We start from the raw sequence: 19,199 nt of genomic DNA, 5'->3' as shown, positions 1-19,199 counted from the left end.
CTATGCGTATTTACAGACGGTAGTAAAAATATGGCTCATAGACACTGTGCAAAAATAATCTAAACATTTTTTAATATCTCCAGCTGTATTCACTGTACTGAAGAAACAACTGATGGTATTGCACCACACCATGAAAAACATAACAAAAAAACTCCACCTTTTTAAACAGCTACTATTCACAACACACACACAACAACGTTTACTCTCAAAACAAGAACAATCAGAACATTTTTTTTCCTCTTTTGTTTTTTGGCTTAACACAAATTCAATGACAAGAACTAATTAAAAAACAAAACAGCAAAAACAAAACCTGACAACACAACCTTTGATTTTTGTATATTAAGGCTACTTTGTTGCTTTCAGCGTTGAGGTAAGTAAACCAGTTCCAGCCGTCGTGATATGTTAGAAAAGGCGCGCACACACACACACACCCACACACACACGTGGATTCACGCTCACAGACTCACACACACTGCATGCAAACCAGAAAAGAAAGAAAGAAAGAAAAACGAGTCATTGTCACAAGTAAAAGCTCCCAGGAGGAGCACACACACTGAAGTTCCACACATCCGGCGGTTCATGGTAAAGCTGTTGTCTCCAGCCGGGCGACGTCGAGGGGCTCCTTGGTAACCGGGCTGTGCGCTTTGGCCGTTTTCAGGTTGCCATGCGAACCTGGGGGGCTGTGGAGGACGGACGGGCTGGATATGGAGGTGACGATGACGGATGCTGTGGTGGTGCTGCTGCACGCAGTCCTTGGCCCCGACTCCATCGTCATGCTATCCAGCTGTGTGGGCAGAGAGACAGAGGATGAGCGAGAGAGAGAGAGAGAGAGAGAGAGAGAGAGAGAGAGAGAGAGAGAGAGAGAGAGAGAGAGAGGGACAAAGAGGAGGGAGGAAATGGTCTGATGGATTTCTGACAAAGACTCATCATTTCTGCGGTGAGTAGGTGGCTGTAATGTGGAGAAGAAACGCGCGGAGAGGGATTTTAAAGAGGAAGCGAGTCAAGTTTTTATCAGCTGTCGCTCCGATCTGGATCGATGCGGCTCTCCCTCACTTAACCTGCTGGAGCAGGATGGGAAACAGTCACAGCTGATCAGGCGCATCGATCTGTCACCCTGATGAATGGCTTCCTCACACAGCCCTGATGGAGTCCAAACCTTTTCACCTGAGAGGAAAAGCACTGTGGCGGACGCTGCATTCCTGCACTTAATGGTCACTTAGATTCATTCTACTTTTTTTTCCTTTTTCCTATTGTGACTCATCAAAACATCTGGTACTGTCTGTGCAGTCCGGCGAGGGGTAACTTCCACTCTGTGTCTGTAAAACTCCATGTCAGTTTCTTTTATTCTGTACTCCTGATTCATCTGGAGTAGAGTCACGGAGGCCGGGCCTGATCCCAGCTGACACCGGGTGAAAAGCGGAGCGCACACTGAACAGGGGGCAGTTTCACACACAGTCAAACTCACAGCAACAGCCAATCTGGAGAAACTAATTCACCTCGCCGAGGGTGCATGGGATTCACCCATATGACTGTGTTTGTACGACTTCAGCAGTCCCTGAAGCACTTCACAAAGTTTCACACACACACACACACACACACACGCGTTAACAGTTTCCGTGCATAGTGCTCGACCTCCATTCTGAGCAATTTGAAGTTCAGAAGTCTTGGACAAAGACACTTGGAAAAGGTGAGACGGGTCAGTTCGACCGGCTCCACCGGCTGCCGGTTTGGGATTCGACTGGATCACGTTCCTTTGACCCGGATCAAGTGTTTGAATTTTTAGAACTAATTGTCTGCTCCTCCACAGTAAAGCAGGCTTCCCTGCAGGGCTTCTCCATGTTTCTGATTGTCCAGATGCTACAGACACCTTCCGTTTGCTCACTGATCAAGACCGGAAAGCCTGAGTTGAATTACCGAGTGGATAACAAGCTTTCGCAGTACCGCTTATCAATCCAGACAGCGGAGATAAAGGCGTACGTTAATCCCGCTTCCTACTTCAGGACTCTGGTCACTCACAGGAACTGCTTTCGCGTCAAATTAAGATTGATTCCGTCGTTCTCTTTCATGTGAAACTTCAGCCATTAAATGAAAAACTGGCGACCGTTAGAGCAACACGCAGGCTTATCTCTCCAGACCACATGTTCACGAGATCTTCCATTTGTTGACAGTCCCTGATCCAATCTGACGTTAAACACACAAACAAAAACTGTGCAAAAGAGTATGAAAACAGCCCGGAGCCATAATACATCTTATTCTGTTACACAATAACATACCAGCTAATCACAGGAGAAACTGTTTTAAAGCACAAACTTCCTGAAATAACATGTTTTCATGGTGCCTCAAGATAGAAATGACTTCTGGACTCGTTTGATGGTATAATGTCACCGTATTTAAAAAGATCATCCTGATATTACAAGAAAACAAGTCGAGCTGACAGCTGGAAGGTAAATGGCGTCGACTATCAGCAGTGATTATTTTCAAAATCCTGATCTGCTATTCTGCAGCACAGAAATAGTAAATGATGGATCCAAAAATGGCATTGTGTGAAATATGCAGAATGTAAGAGACATATGTAATAAATAATGGTATATTAACAGGAGTCCTGTGTCACCAGTTCATCAGTGAGCCCAGCTCTTTCCTGCACAGACAGCTTAACGGGTCGGGATTTATTTATAGGTGGATTTTCTTGAGATGAGAAGAACACATGAGCCACATCTACTCCACAGATCAGGAGGCGGATGACTGACAGGCGGGTTCTTACGGCTGCAGGCAGGCGGCTGGTTGGCTTCAGATTGATGTCCGACATGGAGATGTCTTCCGGCTGCGTCAGAGTCTGAACAGCAAAAACAGCCATTTAGTTAGACCCAGAGGATCGTCTCCACCGTCGGACCTTTAAGTCGCCCCGCAGACGCACTTTAAGCCCGACGCAGACCTTTCTGCACGTCTGTGCGAGCCAGGCTGCTTCGCGCAGGAAGCGGCTTTGTTATTCAACGCTGGAAAGACCTCGAACTTTGACTTAACAGGAAGACCCAGCCAGATGGAAAAACATCTGCAGGGACGCAGAGAGAACCTGCCCGGTGTTCGCTGCTGCGCTGAGACGCTTGGACAGAACCGCGCTTCAAAAATCGTCTTCAACATCGGTATCATTTGCTCCATGAGGAGATGGAAGAAGGTCAGGAGTCGTTTTTCTTCTTCCAGCAAACGCGGCACGTCGAAACGCGCTGCCGCGTCATCCAAGCTGTGGATTAAATCTGAAAGTCCCAGATTAATGGATTAGAGTTTAGACCCTGTGTAATGGAGTCCTGAATGAACCTGGTCTGTGTGTGTGTGTGTGTGTGTGCAAACATGTGGGTTGCTCGCAGTTTTTCTGTGAATTAAGATGATTACATAGAGGAGGTTAAAACCTGCAAACCGGATGTCCTAGAATGACGCGCCTCTTCACGCCGGCCCACAACACCTTTCTCTCTGGACAAACAGAAAAACCTGAACAGGAATCCCTCAACTTGACTCAAGAAATTAAAAACACTTCCTCATATTTTTCACTTAAAGGTGCTGTAGGCAGGATTCCGCATCTCCGCCGTCTTGCTTTGGGTTACCTAAGCAAGATGGCGATTTGACCCATCTAAGATGGCGATTTGAAACCCAGCACAGCCAATCCTGTCCTGTTTTCTCTGACATCACGCCCTCACGAAAGTTAAGCCCCTCCCACAAGAACATGTGACGAACGCCCCTCGACCAATCACGGTTAGAGCCTCATGGGCTCTTCTGATTGGTCAAAGATACCTGGAGCTGTCGAGATTCCTTTTCAGCTCAGAACAGAGACAGATGGAAAGGCTGCGCCCTCGCGGTAGTGCAATTATGCTACACTCCTAAAGGATTATCAATGGATACTCTAACATTTAATCCAAAGAAAACACAGAAAAATTAGCACTGACTAGCAAAATCCTGCCTACAGCACCTTTAAACTTACAAGCATATAAAAGCTCACGATGTAAAATATCTAATACGTCTTTATAGATAGTCATGAGGTGTGTAATTATTTATATGAAGATTTTATCATATAAGTTACACCTTTAAAAAAGGCAAACAAAGATGCAAGTGGGAAGAAGAGAGGCATCATGGGAGCCTGCGTCGTGTGATAGCAGATTGACATAGTCATAGTATTCAGGATAATCAGTGACATTTACAGAGGACCGCAGCAACATGACCTCATTAAATCACACGTCGAGGAAGGCTGCTCATAACCGGGGGGAACCGGGACTGTTGGGAGAGCTAAAACCAACGTCGGCTCATCGGGTCGCGTGCTGCCGAGTGGCAAAGAGAAACCCAACGTCTCTGGGTTTGACGGTCAAAAACAACATGATCTCACTTCTCAGATTTAGGTGGAAGAAAGACTGAGAGCAACAGTTGGACGTGAGCCTTCGCTGCTTTTTAATCTCCGTCTGACAACACCTGAGAGATGCTCAAAGCAATAACATCAGAAATTTATGATTTTCAAACATTATCCATCTGTCCAGCGGCAGGAGGGCCTGTCGGGACGGTGTGGTTGCCCCGGTACTCACCGTGATCTGTGTAAGATGACACAAGGCCGGGTCGCTGGGATTGTGGGCCGCCGCTCTCTCAAACTCCCCCGAGGCCAGGCCTCTCACCTTTGACCTCTGGCTGGCGTGACGCACCTGCTTGACGTCGCCGGAGAGCTGACGACAGACGGGCGTCCGGGACGAGCAGTCCTCCTCCGTGTCCGAGAAGCGAGCCTGTGGCGGCAAAATCAGCGGACGCGCTCAGCCGCCGCTCGCAATTCGAAGCGTTCGCCGAGCGGAGTCCCAGACAGAAACATACCATATTAGATATGAGGAACACTCACTGATTCGCTCTCGGACTGGGAGGAGTTGCGCGGCTTGCTGGAGCTCTTGCACTCCGACTGGCTGGTGAGGGTTGACCGGCGCGTGGACTGGAAGCTGCTGCTGCTGTAGCGGTCCCGGCCAGTGATGCACAGCAGCGCGCCCAGGTAGGGAACGTACCTGCTGAGGGCCGACCTGAGGGGCCGACAGACGCACGTCCACAGGTCAAAGGTCACGCCCTTTCACTCACTTCCTTTAAATCTGTGCTTCAATAGATATGCACAGAGAAAATCTTTCTTGGTGAAATTCCCGCTCCTGTCATTACGGTGTTTACTCATGAATTGATTGCCTCCAACAACCTTTTTATTGCCTGTCAACAGTGTTTTATATCAAAGCTCCTCGCTCATTAGCAGAATCTGCACACAGAATCAAACCATGGGCCAAAGGGAGGGTGCAGTATTGAGCAGGAATGGCCTTGAATCAGTTATACTGCATGCCAAGTCTTTGTGGCAGGCCCAAGATTCTTTTGTGTGTGAATTTTAATTTAACTACGTATAATATGGACTAAATGCTGAGAAAAGAGGCTCAATCAACTGTCCTCATAAAACAAAAAAGTATTAAATCAATAACAAAACTTGATTTCAGCAGCACATGAGTCCTCTTTGTCAATATATGAGCTTAGAATAAACATACAAAACACCTCTTTTGAATTTATAATTGAATTTTATGCATAAAAATAATAAGTGTGATCATTGCAATCTCTGCTATTTTTCTGCTATTGTCAATGCAAATATGAATCACAAATAAATGATAAATACCAATTAAAAAAATCTAATCATTTTTCATTTTTAGATAGCTTTTAAAGAGTTGTGCTACTCTATTTATTGCCTTAAAGTATGTACAGCAACAAAAAGGTTTTTTTTTTTAACCAATTTTCAGACATAAAAACAAATCGCAGACTTCAACCTTTCACATGCTTCACTGAGACACTATTTCAAACAGTGAAATTGACTTTGAGGCGGGCAGCTCACAGCAAAGCCGTGCCTTTGTTGCTTCATCCTACCTGTATTTAGGGTGCGTTATGGCGTATATGATGGGATTGTGGATGGCGGACGCCTTGGCGATCACAGCAGGGACCGAGTTCATGTAGGGAGTCAACATGTCGGCGTACCTGCGGGAGACACGAGACGGAGGCGGTGACAGGAAGACGAATGGCGGGAGGAAATGAGACACATTTATGTGGCCGGGACATTAGCGGGTCTGCTTTAGAGTTCATGATTATTCCTGAAAAGTAGCGGGCGAGATGAATATCACACTCAGGTTCAGCCTTTTAATCACATTCTTTTGTTTGAATATTTAAATGTAAAAGCTTGCGATTTATATATATTTTTTACAATTAAAACCAACTCTGGCTTGTGTTAGATGTTTGACAAAGGGATGGATGACTGTATTTGTCATTCAGTCAGCAGTAACTCGAAATATCTGCAGCTCAAAATGCAGCCCTCCGCCTCTCAAAGCACATTTTCTTTGATTTAGCTTCATTTTTCTTCTCCATCAATTTCTGAGTAAATTCCTGACTTCTCCTGTTCATTACAGATCTTAACAGCTGTGTCCTTCCTTTCTGTGTTGAACAGGTGCTGCAGCAGCACAATGCGACAAAACAGTACAGGAGGAGTGAGAGCGCAAGAAAGTAACATAAAATATTAAAATCCAAAAGGAAATTGTTGATTTTTGAAACCTTCTCTGTATAAGTTGTCGTGTAAAATGCAGTGAAAAGCACAAACCAGAATTTTATCATCTAATGGTAAATATTTGGTCTGAATCAACTGGTCATAACATGAGGTGTGGATTTTTCTCTGGTTTATGATTGAGGTGAATCAAGTCCTCGGTTATAAATCTCTTTGAATTCCTGCCAAGGGCTTCCCTGAAAATGTTGTAAAACCGAGATATTAAATTATTATTACTCCAGCCAGTTTATTCCATATATCAATAAACCTGCAGGGCTTTGACACGTCCTAAAAGTATCCTAAAGGTGATCAATCATGAGAGTTTACTTTTTCAGGGACGCCCAGAGACTTGCTGAGGCGGCCTGTGTGACGGCGGGGCGACTTCAGTAAGAAACAAACAAACTCAGAACGACTTCAGCGAATCTCCAAACATGCCGCCGCTTCAGACGGCGACTCCTGACTCACCCTGCGAATGCGGTGAGGGCGGCGCACGAGTACGGCGCCCAGGAGACGACGAACAGCAGGATGACGATGAGCGCAATCTTGGCCATTTTCCACTCGCTCTTCATTTTGTGGAACTTCTTCGCGGAGTCTCTGGTTCCCTCACAGTTGATCTTTGTTATCGCTCTGCCGCACAAACACACACTCACAGTTGTTTTCCTCCGCATGTATGGAAGTACGTTATCAAGCTGACTGACGTGGACAGGTTCGGCTCCCGTCATCCAAACGTGATGTTTTCATCTCGTGAACTGACAGAGGCTGTTCGAGCGCCGAGCGTTGCTGTTTACGTTCAGGTGCAAACATTAGCGGAAATCGATGGGAGAAGCCAGACGTATCGTTAATCAGCGTGACAACGTGTCAATGCGGCGCCCAGCTCTGACATTCATGTCTTCGCTTGCGCGCGCGAGGAAAACCGCGCGCGCGTGTGTGTGTGTGCGTGTACCAACCGTGTGGTGCGTCGGATGGCTCTAAAGATGCAGCAGTAGCAGAAGATGATGACTGACAGAGGGATGAAGAAGACGAAGGTGAAGAGCAGCATGGTGTAGGAGCGGACGGAGGGGGTGAAGGTCATGTAGTCCCAGGAGCAGGACGTCATCAGACCCTCTGGGACGTAGGCACCTGTGGGAGGAGGCGCACTCGTCAGCGTCCTCTGCAACCGAAGCCATCGTGTATTCCCACCGTACAGCTTCCTGTGTGTCGCTCTCAAAACGGCGTTTCACCTCCCTGCTGCCGAATCTGTTCGCTGTCTCAACACGGTGGCTGATCAATCAGTACAAAAGCTATTAGATTTCACATTATTTTGACCAGTCTATGGCGCAAGAAAAGTAGATTAGTGGATAATTCAAGTTTTTGGGTGTTTATTTCCCTTGATAGTATCAAAGAATTGCTCATTTCTTGATTTGATACGAACGATTTAGAGATAGAGTGAAAGGAGCAAAGCAGCCGACAGGAGCAGTTTTCCGTTCTGAAGCTGCTCAAACTCATAGATAAGACAGTTAGTTTTTTTTAAATTGGAAAAAAAATTAGCGCCTGATTCAGATCAACTGAAATGGCTTCATTTGTAATGATTGCATCCAATCTGAAAAAGATTTTTCAATCAGGTTTATAAAGTGTATGAGTTTGCATCTTCTGCCTGTGCAAGTTTTACATTTCTCTGAGTACTCTTACTATACAGTCAAAACACGTGCATTTCTTACTGTAAATACTAAGAACTACATATAAGATCTTATTATTTATGATATCAATACCAAAAACAGCAAACTTTTAATAATGAATGTGCAAATCGTCAACTTGAAACCTAAAGACCTGCTGCAGCTTCTCTGTACACAGAAAACACAACTGCAGAAGAAAACTGAGACACTAACAGCAGTCAGGGCACATAAGCTCCTCTCCTTTGGGACAGTGAACGCCTCTTTTAATTTTTACAAGAACATAATTGCTTTCTGAAGGAAAAGCGGGGTGCAGTATATGTAACACTACCTGACCAACGCAGGCTTTAGTACATAATGAAATGGAATGGAGGCGCACTGGAGGAAGCAGTTGGAGCGCTGGCACTGTGTTTGCTCAGCGCTCCACACGGTTGTCCTGTGTGGCAAAGCATTCCTCATTCCACTTAGCGTCCACAAACAAAACACAACCAGACGCACACCGCGCTGTCCCCGCTTATACATTAGCGCATCTTTAACTACACACACCGAGCTCTGAGGACACACTCCCTCACCTTTTCTCCAGACACGGAAGGAAGCCATAAGTCAGTTTTATTACATGTTACTTTGGGTTTTGGTGCCTCTGGAAGCTCAAAGCCTCCAGAGATTTCTGAGTGGAGAGCGGTCACTGCGGCAGACGCGATGCAGGGTGACAGACGGAGGGACGAGCCGGGGCCAGCGTGTGCGCAGGGGTGTTTCTAATAAATACAAAACAGGGCCGAGCTTCTCCTGCGGCGAAGCACCGTAGAAAATGAAGCGGCAGGAAAATGGGCTATTGTGTAAGATGTATAAAAATAGAAAGAAAAACAGAGTTAATTGTGCAAAGAGAGGCAGTGAACATCACCGTGCACGATAAGGATGCCGCACATTTTACAGTAACACTGGTTACTGTAAAGTTAGATAATAAGGTAAATGCCTTATATGCCTTTTTAGAGCACTCATAGAATGATCCAAACGTAACTGAGTGAATGGGAAGTCACAAAAGTAAAATGCAAAACACTAGTATCAGATGTTTATTTAACAAGAAATCTGTAGGGAAAAGTGGAAAACTGTCCAAAATCTCATAATCAAGAAATCTCAAACAATGGAGTTAAAGTTAATCGTCATCTGGGGAAAACAACTTTCCCTTAATAACTAAGCCCTGTTTTATTTACATCTCGGAATGAGATTATTCTATTGTATATGAGTTTGTTTTTTTGTCAGGTTTCATCGATTACTTCTTATGCATTGAATAAATTGGACCCTTTATTGTTTCATACTCCTATATTTAAATTCCTTGTAAACCGATTGTCACACAGTGAATGCATGAATATAAGAGTAGTCATGGTGAAAAAGTTTCTGTTTTTCTGCATATTAAAAGCAGAATTTGGGTGAGGGTTCACAGCGAGCTTTCAGTGAAGACAGGATAGACGTTAATAATTGATTACATGACAAATACAGAGTGTCAATCACAAGAACCGCGCACGATATCCCAGAACTTGAAATGACAGTTTGGAGACGACCCAAATTGCTCATTATGTCAAACTCCAAGATCATTAAAGCACATCCGATCAGAATGCAGGACAAGCCTCTCTCAAGGACGGTATACATGGTGTCACAAGCAAATGCTGAAACAGCTGGCCTGCAGCTGAAGTGAGTCGTCACGAATGTCCTCCCACCATCACCAGAGGACACGAGCATCCTGCGGCCTGCGGCGGATCGGAGGCTGGAGTGGATCTGAACAGGAGGCCAGGTTTTCCCAACCTCAGTAAACAACGCTCCGTCCAAACACAGTTTTGTGTTCCACATCATCCAAAATAGCAGCTGTTGTGAAGTCGACAATTCCGTGGGAAGACGGAGTCGAGGAGAGAAAAGAGATCAAGTGCTCTGAACTAGCATCAGAAGCAATGGATGGAAGAGAAAACTCTCTTCTGTTGAGGTGGGATTTAGTGGATTCATGTAGAAATTGGGAGTTAGACAGCATCCACTCCAACAAGCAGAACAATTGGCTGTGGGACAAGAGAAAGAACAACACCTGGACAAAGGTGAGAAACTGAAGGGGAAACAGCTGGGACACTGCTGGTTACTCTGCAGATGATGAGGGCCTCTAAAGGAAACTTTACTGAGGAAGAGCGCTCACCTGATGACCCTGATAAAGTAAGTTACTACCCTCATGAGCGAAAATCTAAAGTCAAGAAATAAAGAAATAATAGCTCTACACATGCATGGAGGAACGTGCGAGTGAATGAGAGTGAATCTGATCCAATGAGGTGTTTATATCATATAATCTCTTTGACCTCACAATCTGATTATAAGGAGGCTTTTTGGACCCATATCAACGGGGATACTGTAACCACAGTGTGCAGCTTCCACCACAGACAAAGATCACACACACACACACACACACACACACACACACACACACAAAACAATATGTAAAACAATAGGTAGGCAACAGTAGGCAGCACTGCAGCAGACATGAAGATTTGACCTCAGACTGAAGAACGGGATGTCTGGGAGCAGAAGAGCTGGTCTGGTCGCCTCATTGCTAAAACAAAACCTGATTAGACTGACGGCTGAGCGGATTCACAGAAATAACATGCTCGCCGTATATGGGCTCAGTCAAGAAATGTTGGATATCCACCAAAAAATCCAAAATGATCTGTGGGAGATTCCCTCAATGGATAATTTTTCAGAATGAGTTCAGTTAAATCAGTATTTGATTTTATACCTTTTATTATCACAAGTAGATTTTGATAACTTTGGTAAAAAAAAATGTGCATAGCAGTGTCATCCCTTGTTTCTCTAAGGTTATTTTTAACTTGTTGATCAGATTTTTGTCTGTTTCCAGCTGTGCTCTCCATGTGTATATGGGGAATTTCTCAGGCTTTTCTGAAGGATTAATGACACAGGTTATGGCTCATATGGTGGATTCGCTGACCCCCTCCGTGATTTAAGCCCTGGTATCCCGAGTTGTCTAAAGTGAGGAGCCGTGCCTGCTCAGCTGCATTAGTTTAAATGATGTGCTATGTGAGGGGAAGAAGATAAGAGGACCGGCCTAACAGATGCTGAGTTTTTAACACCGGCGATCGTTTTCATTTGGGAGAGCGACCAGAAAAGGAAATCCTGAGCTCCTTTTCAAACATTGCTGTGCTGTTAGCGACAGCTACATGAAAGAAATAAGTGAGCTCCCCTCTGGAATCTGATTTTATGTGATAAGTATTCTCCTGTGGATAAAGAAAAAAGAAATACAGGATATATTTCACTTTGCCGTGAACTTCCCACAAGGAATCTGACATGCAGACACAACCAAAAACAAGAGAGAAAGACATGCTGAGGCCGAGCTCAAGAAACTAGAACCCTCAGGAGGGATCACTCCGATGAATAAAGACTCCACTCACTCCAGCCGAAGAAGGGGGGGAGGCTCCAGCCCATGGAGTAGATCCAGGCCGCCGCCACGATGCTGAGGGCTTTCTTGCGAGACATCACCCCGAGAGAGGCCAGCGGCCTGGTGATCACGATGTAACGGTCCACCGCGATCACCATCAGCGTCATCATGCTGCAGATGCCAAACAGGGCGCCGCAGAAGGCGTACATTTCGCAGCCTGCGGAGAAGAGACAGCGGCTGTGTTATCACCGGCCGAACGCTTCAAGATAAAACACGCTTCCAAGAAGACGGCTCCCGCACGTTCCTGCAGATCATATTATAGCTGTAAATACACATTTACAGGCAAAAGAGTTTCCATGAATTGTAGATAGATGTAATTGCACGCCATGCGGCATTGTTGAAAAACCTGCACGTCATTAATTTATTGTATTTTCAAGGTGAAAGCGTCAATCAGCAGCAACGTATTGTCCTATCTGTTAATTTTGTATCATGTGATTGTCACAAATGTACAATTATTAATTTCTAAGAAGAAGTGAATGCATAATTAGCAGATATGGCGACTTCCCGATAAAAGGGTTAACTAGCTTTGTTAAACATGGCAACAAGAAATAAATGGAATTGAATTGATGTTCACTCATTTTAAAGTGGAAAATGCCGGCTGAGGGAAGGTTTTTAGACAAAAGCTGATAAAGGCATCACAGATCCGCCTGTGCTTGGAAATCTCACAATTGAGACAAATTAAAAGTAATCCTTTCATTTGCTGGTGTTTGACATGGTCTTTGATGTCAGTCTTCAGCTTACAGCACTCCTCTGATTGAATCTGTGTGCTTCATAAGTGATCCTGGGGTTCAAACATTGCTCAATAAAAAGTTGATGGACTTCAGACTTTGATCCACATCCTCTCCAACCGTGTGTTTTGAAGTTCAAAAAAGAAGAAGGAAAAAAAACAAAACACGCATCGCGCCTTTAAGGATGAGTGAGAATATGTAACGGAAATAGTTGAAAGACAAATAAAAAAAGAAAAAACAGATGGAAATCTGAGAGAAAGGTGAAGGACGGCAGGTAAACTGTGTGTAAACATAATTTATTTATTGACCCGAGTGGAGTACCGCTGATGCATGTTAACACAGTGCACACGGATTTGTTCAGAGATTGCTGCAGTCTTTCTGATCTCACACACACTCACGTGCATGCACGCACACACACACACACACACACACACACACACACACACACACACACACACACACTTCCTCCTCTTTGAGACCATTGACAAAACATGAGAGAAAAATAAAAATCTGTGACAAGACACAGTCAGTCAGTCATCACCACATCAGCTGCCTTCCCTCCCGGTGCAATCACCACCAAACCTCCACACATGCCGTCATCACAGCGCAAGGCACAGTGTGAACCGTACGTCACCTTTAAACACACTCAAACAAATACAACTCATACCATTACATATACTGTATCTCACAATTTCTGGATGTACGCGTGTTTTTGACATCTACCGCTAAGTTACTGACGCTAATTAGGTCCAGACTGAATCCTGAAAATGTCAAGATCCAAAATTATCTTGAAGTCCAGGGACGTTTCATTGGAACATCATCGTTATACAAATATATGGAGCACAGAAAGTGAGGAAACTTGAAAATTAATTTTTAGTTGTAACAATGATGCTTGGGAATATCTGAAAGTGTAAACGGACGGCCTGTAAGTTTTGAAAGGAACATGCAAAAAAATGCATTATGTTGGTTTTTCTTTAAAAAAAAAAAAAAACTGGCTAATATCCTGTACTAATGCCAAACAGCTAATCGAAATAATGCCCCAATGAAAAGGCAATCCAGCAGTATGAGCATACTGCCAAGAAACAGTCTTTTAACAAAGAAATGATTCACCAAACACGTATTTCTGTGCTATATTTATGTAGCATTCTGGCCTTGGATGATCATTTTACAGAAAGAGGAACGGACAGAAAATTCTCAGTGCTGTAACAGGCAACACATGTTCCAGTTTTCCATGTTGCAAAACAAAATTTAGAATAATAACCACTCAAGACCAGTACACACTTTCAGCCAACAACTGAGGCGAAGTCTTTGATCGTAGCTTGAATTCCCTGGATTGATGTTTAACAGTAGATCGCAATTGGCGTTACGATAGAAGCACCGTAAGGATAAAATACTTTTCTGATTCCATAAGAGGTGAAACGTTTCATCACCTTCATATTCTCTGTCTTCCTCCATACCGAGCGTTTCATTCCCCCGCCCTGTATATGAATGCCTGGAGAACCACTTCATTCATTTCATTTATCTTTCTCCCTGTAGGCATCGGTGCTGCACTTCTGGGATAATATCATTATTCTTTGATATCAAAGCACAATGTAATGATTGTCACCTCTGATTCAGTGGAGAACAACAACAAAAAAAAAAAAATCAGTTAATGAAATCCACGCTGTGCAAGCAGCAAGTAATAAACTCGGTCTGTAAGAGGAATCGGGCTTATAAAAAATAAATACGGCTGCACAGTGCTCTATTTATTGAGCGGGTGAAGCGATACCAACATGTTGCTGTGCCATTCCTGAAGAATACGGCACAATTTCCAAAAACTATTTTGCATTCTTTTGCAATTTAAAAAAAAAAAAAAAATCTTAAAAAACATCTTCGGCAAATGATTTCTATGTTTTACTGATTTTTGGCACGTCTTTGAAGTACATACATGCAAGCAATCAGGCGTTCGGGGAGCTTTGATTACGCGCCGCAGGGCGGCCGTTCTCTGGTTCCTTCCACAGTCCAAAGGCACGCAATCGAGGTTAACCGGTGACTATAGGAGTGTGTGTGTGTGTGTGTGTGTGTGTGTGTGGTGGGGCTGAGTGTGGTGATGAATTGACGACCTGTCCAGTGTGTGCCGTGCCCTCGCCCATAGCTCGCTGGGATTGGCTCCAGCGCCCGGCGGCCCTGCAGCATGAGGCGGTACAGAAGATGGATGGAAAGCGCTTGTGCAAATAAAAAGACAAATTTTTTATTGAAAGCCAGTTTATGGAATTTGAAGGAAGGAGATGTTTGCCTGCGTGTCAACAAGTGTTCAGTGGAAAAAAAATGAAATGGCAGTGAAGCAATTGGCGCTTGGAGCAGGAAGAAGGGGTTAAAAAACAAAGAAAAGTTGATGTTCTCTGCCGTCTCGCTGTGCTTTGAGAAGGATCACTGGTCAGGGCGGATGGCGGCAGTTAGAGAGACGGCGAGGGTCTCCTTGCACTAAGCGCCGTGAAGACGGGAGCCACAGATCTGACAGCAATTGGCTGCTTTCATCAAGGTCAGGACAACTCCTGAAGGAAAACAGTGCTCCGACTATCGGCGTTTGATCAGCAGAGTGTGGAACCTCTTTTATCACCTCTCTGCGTCAGTTCCCCGTAGGCTGTGTGCTGATGGATGGTACGCACTGTAATAAACCCACCTCCCAATGCACATTTGTAAAACATGCCATTCCTACTTGATATTTATGATCGATGGAATGAGGATACTGTAGAGTAAGCACATTACGCTCCTCTTCTACTGTGGCAAAAACCAATGAGCGGGGAATGCAGGTATGTAGGTGTGTGCGCAGAATCTTTATTGAGTTGTACGTCACAGTCGAAAGGGTCGGTCAAAAGTATGCGTCCTTGTGGAATTGAAAGTGTGCGTGCATAAATATTAACCTGTGTGCGTGCATTCACATGTAAATGAGTGTAAGAAAATTAGTCCGTGCTCCGTTAGCGGTTGCTTTGGGAACTGGTTTAATGACCAAACACGGCGAAATGTTGCTTTTTCAGGGTCTCTTAGGTTAAAGGGGACGGGCGTGTGTTACCTTTCTTTCCAAAGATCCATTGTTTGTGCATGCTCGTGATGAAGAAGATGGGCGTCTGAGTGAGACACATGAGGAAGTCCGTGACTGCCAGGTTGATAATGAAGATGTTGGACGGGGTCCGTAAACTCCGGCTCCTGCGCACAGAGGAACAAAACCCTTTGAAACACTTTCATACTTTGGTCGTCTGATCATCACATGCGCTCTCACACAGTTTGACTGATAATCAGACGATTCATTCGCTGCTATCTTTACACATCTGTCCTGAGAAGACGAGCTCGGTGCTGACAGAGGCGCAGCCGGGGCCCAGACGGTGTGGTGGGTCGCCCTTCAATCACGGTGTCAGCGGTTTGAAAAGCTGAACCTCAAAAACAAAGGATTTACCTGCAAAAGGCGTAGATGACGAGGAAGTTTCCCAGCAGGCCCGTGATCCCGACAGCGAGGATGACAACGCCGATGGTGTAGTGAGCGTGATCTGGTACGTCCACTGTTGGAAACGGGTGGCTTGGGACCGTAGAACCCTGCCAACAATAAAAACAGAAGACATCATTTAAATATAATAAGTAACATGACATCAAGCCAAACAACAGCTGTGATTCACAGCCGATGTATCCGAGTCAAGTCTGAGCTGTCCCATTACTTTCTACTTTATTTTGATACTGTCTCATCTTCACTGCTACACATTTATCCTTCCTGTCTGCCCTCCCTCGATATATCTTACTTCCTAATGTGATTCATCTGTGTCCCTCCGTTATTCAAACCCTCTTCCCTCAGTGTCTTTTTGGTAGATCGTCGCTGAACCTTCCCGTGTTTGGATCCACTCGTGTTTTTGAACTCCTGCTTGTCCTTCTGGATGCTCTGTGGGACTCTCCTCAGGATGCCTTCGCTTTGGTTCGGATTCGCCATTGATTCGTGACAGAATCACTGTGAAAGACATTTCCTTTAACATCAGGAAACATTCAGCAGTCTTTGGAAACTGGAGTGGACACATGTTTCCACAATTAAGGATGGAAAGGAAAACGATGATTGAACATTATGAGGCGCTTGATGATTTACATAGCACTGCCATAAGCAGATGAAGCGATTACACTCTACAATAGATGTGGCTAAGTTGGTAAAACTGATGTTTGCGCTTGATTTTCTTCCTCTCACACTGTCCAGATGTCAGAGACACTGAAACCCTGAAGGCAGTCGTCCCTCTTTCTGTGTGAACGAACTGATGAATGTAACAAATGGCGTAAAACCCTCTGAGACAGTGAAAATGTGTAATGTATACAGGATAAATATAACACCAGGAGATAGTGAGGTAGCTCTCCTCACTCTTTGCAGGACTTTGTGATGCATTATTGTTGTACTACATAGGAATAAAGATTGGATTTAATCTGATAATAAATCAATGAATCTCTCCAACCACGCCTCCATCTGGTTGGTCTCTCACTAGCGCCCCCTGCCAAACAGGGAAGGCTGCAGGACTGTTTCCAGTGCACAGACCTCTCCATGCCAAACACTCTCAGCAGGCTCTCTGGCCGCTTTAGGGACCCCAGCGAAGCGAACCCCCCCGGCACCAGATGAGACGCCCATCCGCTCGACCTTCAGGACCGCGCTCACCAGCTCTCTGAGGTGTTGACAGACATCCACAACACCTCGCTCTCACAGGCCGCTGTTCCAACCTGAACCGCTGAACTGATGGCGCCTTTTCATCCGCACAGCCTTCACCCACCCGAGAAGAAGAACTCATACGTCAAACATACGTACGCTCTCCCTAGACCTGGCCTTGATCTTCAGCACCGTCACCCTAAAGACCCTGATGAAGAAACTCCCAACACTCGGACTGAGAACATTCATCACAGGCCTCTGAATGGCAGCAACATCCAGTCAAAAGCCCGCCCCGTTACATCCAGCGACGTATAAGATGAATTCCTGACACCGGAGAGAATCTACTTACTTCAAATCAACAGCTTCAGTGCTCTCAGAGGTCAAGGGAAACAGCAGGTATTCATGTGTTGTTAATTATACTGCTGCTAAATTTAAGTATTAGTGAGAAAGAATAAAAAAGGTCATTCATCTTAAATAAAGTGCCTGCATAAATTGTTTTTTTTTTTTTTAAATCAGGCAGGTTGTTTCTTGAGTAAAGAAAAAATCAGAATTTTATGTCAATATAAGTTTTTTTTTCCTCTTGACAGCAGCATATTTCCATTTCCTTGAGAGGAGCTGCTGCACCTGAGAGCACACAGCTCCCCTCCAGAATTCATATAAGTCAAGCCCACACCTTCTGAATGTCACTGTTACTTTCAGGCAGAGGCGCGCCCACCAGCACACACCGCCTCCTCCACAAGAACACATACTCTCCTCAATAATCCTGCGTATAAACATACACGTGCATGTGTGTGTGTGTGTGTGTGTGTGTGTGTGTGTGTGTGTGTGTCCAACATCTGTCTCTTCAGTCCTACAGAGTTACATTCCCTCCTTGCTGAATGCGGGGAATTTCAGCCGAGCTCTGACAAGTGATGGGGCGGTTACGTAAGGAAAAGAGTGAAAAGGTCAGGAGGATGTGGTTCCTAAAAAGGGGGCAGGGTCGTATGCAGATGTTGAGAGTATTTGTGTGGAATGTAAACACGCTCAGATCAAGTCTGACGTCCGCCGTCGCCGGCGACGTGGAGGGCCGCATTAAAACTTTCCTCTGTCTTTCCTCTCACTCGCGCTCCCCTCCCTTCGCCACCGCCGTTGATTTCCAGCCGTGATTAATTCCTTTCTTGACGTCTATTCTTCCGTCCACTAAATCTCTCGATCATTTCCTCCTTCCTCCTCCGATGTCTCCCAGTTCGACCAGCTCGGGACAGATTAGTGGCGATAACATGGCGAGGACACAGAAAGGGCGCCACATCGAGCGGTGTGGCGTGGAATAATTTTTTTTTTTTTTTTTTTGAATCTGCAAATAGCAGGAGATAAAATCTTTCCATACTTAATATCTTTCACTACCTACTGCAGCCAGCTAGATTTTTTACCTCATCAGTAGTGAGCAAGTAATAAAAATGCAAATAGTTTCATGTCTGTTTAATGCAGAGCAATATAAAACAGGCAAATAAATGGAGTGGGAGAGAAAAGTGAAGATTAGGAATAGAGAGACAGACAGTGCAAAAGAAGAAAAAGACCAGAGGACATCCAGTAATTAGATCTGAATGAGGCACGTGCGAAGCCATGTAAACATAAACAGAAGGGCCAGTGTACTGGACTTTGTTTTGTGGGCAGCATATGTGTGCATCATTACCCCGGACCAGCTGAGACTAATTGAATAAATATCGCCAAGAGGTTTTTCCTCCGGTGACAGAATTACTGCAATCAGTGGAAGGGCTCGTTTAAGATGAACATTTTCATTAGTGGCTCCGCTTATTTTTGGAGTTTTGGAGTCTATAGTCACACAGATATGTTTATATATATATATATATATATATATATATATATATATATATATATATGTATATATATACTTCAAAGAGAAAGAGTTTTCAGGGAGGGATGCAATCCTTCAACATAAAATAAAGCCTTGTCACTGAAAACTTTTAAGTATGATTTGTACTTGTTCCTCACTAGTTTCCAAGTCTGTTAAGCTCCACTGGGGTTGCATCTGAAGCGATGACATTAATCACAATGGTCACTTTGGTCATAACTGCAGAAACAGGAATTTATGGACGGCGCGGCTCCTCATTCCGTCACGGTGAGG

At 44.7% G+C, this 19,199-nt stretch overlaps 1 protein-coding gene across 1 annotated transcript; it reads right to left on the bottom strand.

Annotated features, from left to right (window-relative positions):
- Nucleotides 1-574: 574 nt before the first annotated feature.
- Nucleotides 575-15,978, bottom strand: LOC115393192 (melanopsin-A-like). Its single transcript, XM_030098053.1, has 10 exons — nt 15,863-15,978; nt 15,482-15,615; nt 11,655-11,858; nt 7,516-7,687; nt 7,034-7,195; nt 5,905-6,012; nt 4,865-5,036; nt 4,563-4,754; nt 2,762-2,833; nt 575-784 (listed from the first exon to the last, which is right to left on the bottom strand). The coding sequence occupies exons 2-10, from the start codon at nt 15,549-15,551 to the stop codon at nt 578-580; spliced, it is 1,359 nt and encodes a 452-aa protein (XP_029953913.1). The 5' UTR covers nt 15,552-15,615; nt 15,863-15,978; the 3' UTR covers nt 575-577.
- Between the last annotated feature and the right edge of the window lie 3,221 nt (nt 15,979-19,199).

The sequence above is a fragment of the Salarias fasciatus genome, chromosome 8 (assembly GCF_902148845.1).
Source record: "Salarias fasciatus chromosome 8, fSalaFa1.1, whole genome shotgun sequence".
NCBI lineage: Eukaryota > Metazoa > Chordata > Actinopteri > Blenniiformes > Blenniidae > Salarias > Salarias fasciatus.
This window is presented reverse-complemented; position numbering and strand designations above follow the sequence as displayed.

Excerpts from the sequence above, each read along its gene's own strand:
- LOC115393192 (XM_030098053.1), bottom strand. The coding sequence starts at position 15,551 with ATGTGTCTCACTCAGACGCCCATCTTCTTCATCACGAGCATGCACAAA. Across the intron at positions 11,859-15,481 it reads ATGGATCTTTGGAAAGAAAG|GCTGCGAAATGTACGCCTTC; the intron begins GTAACACACGCC and ends TCTTCTCCGCAG. Across the intron at positions 6,013-7,033 it reads GCCCTCACCGCATTCGCAGG|GTACGCCGACATGTTGACTC; the intron begins GTGAGTCAGGAG and ends TGTCTCCCGCAG.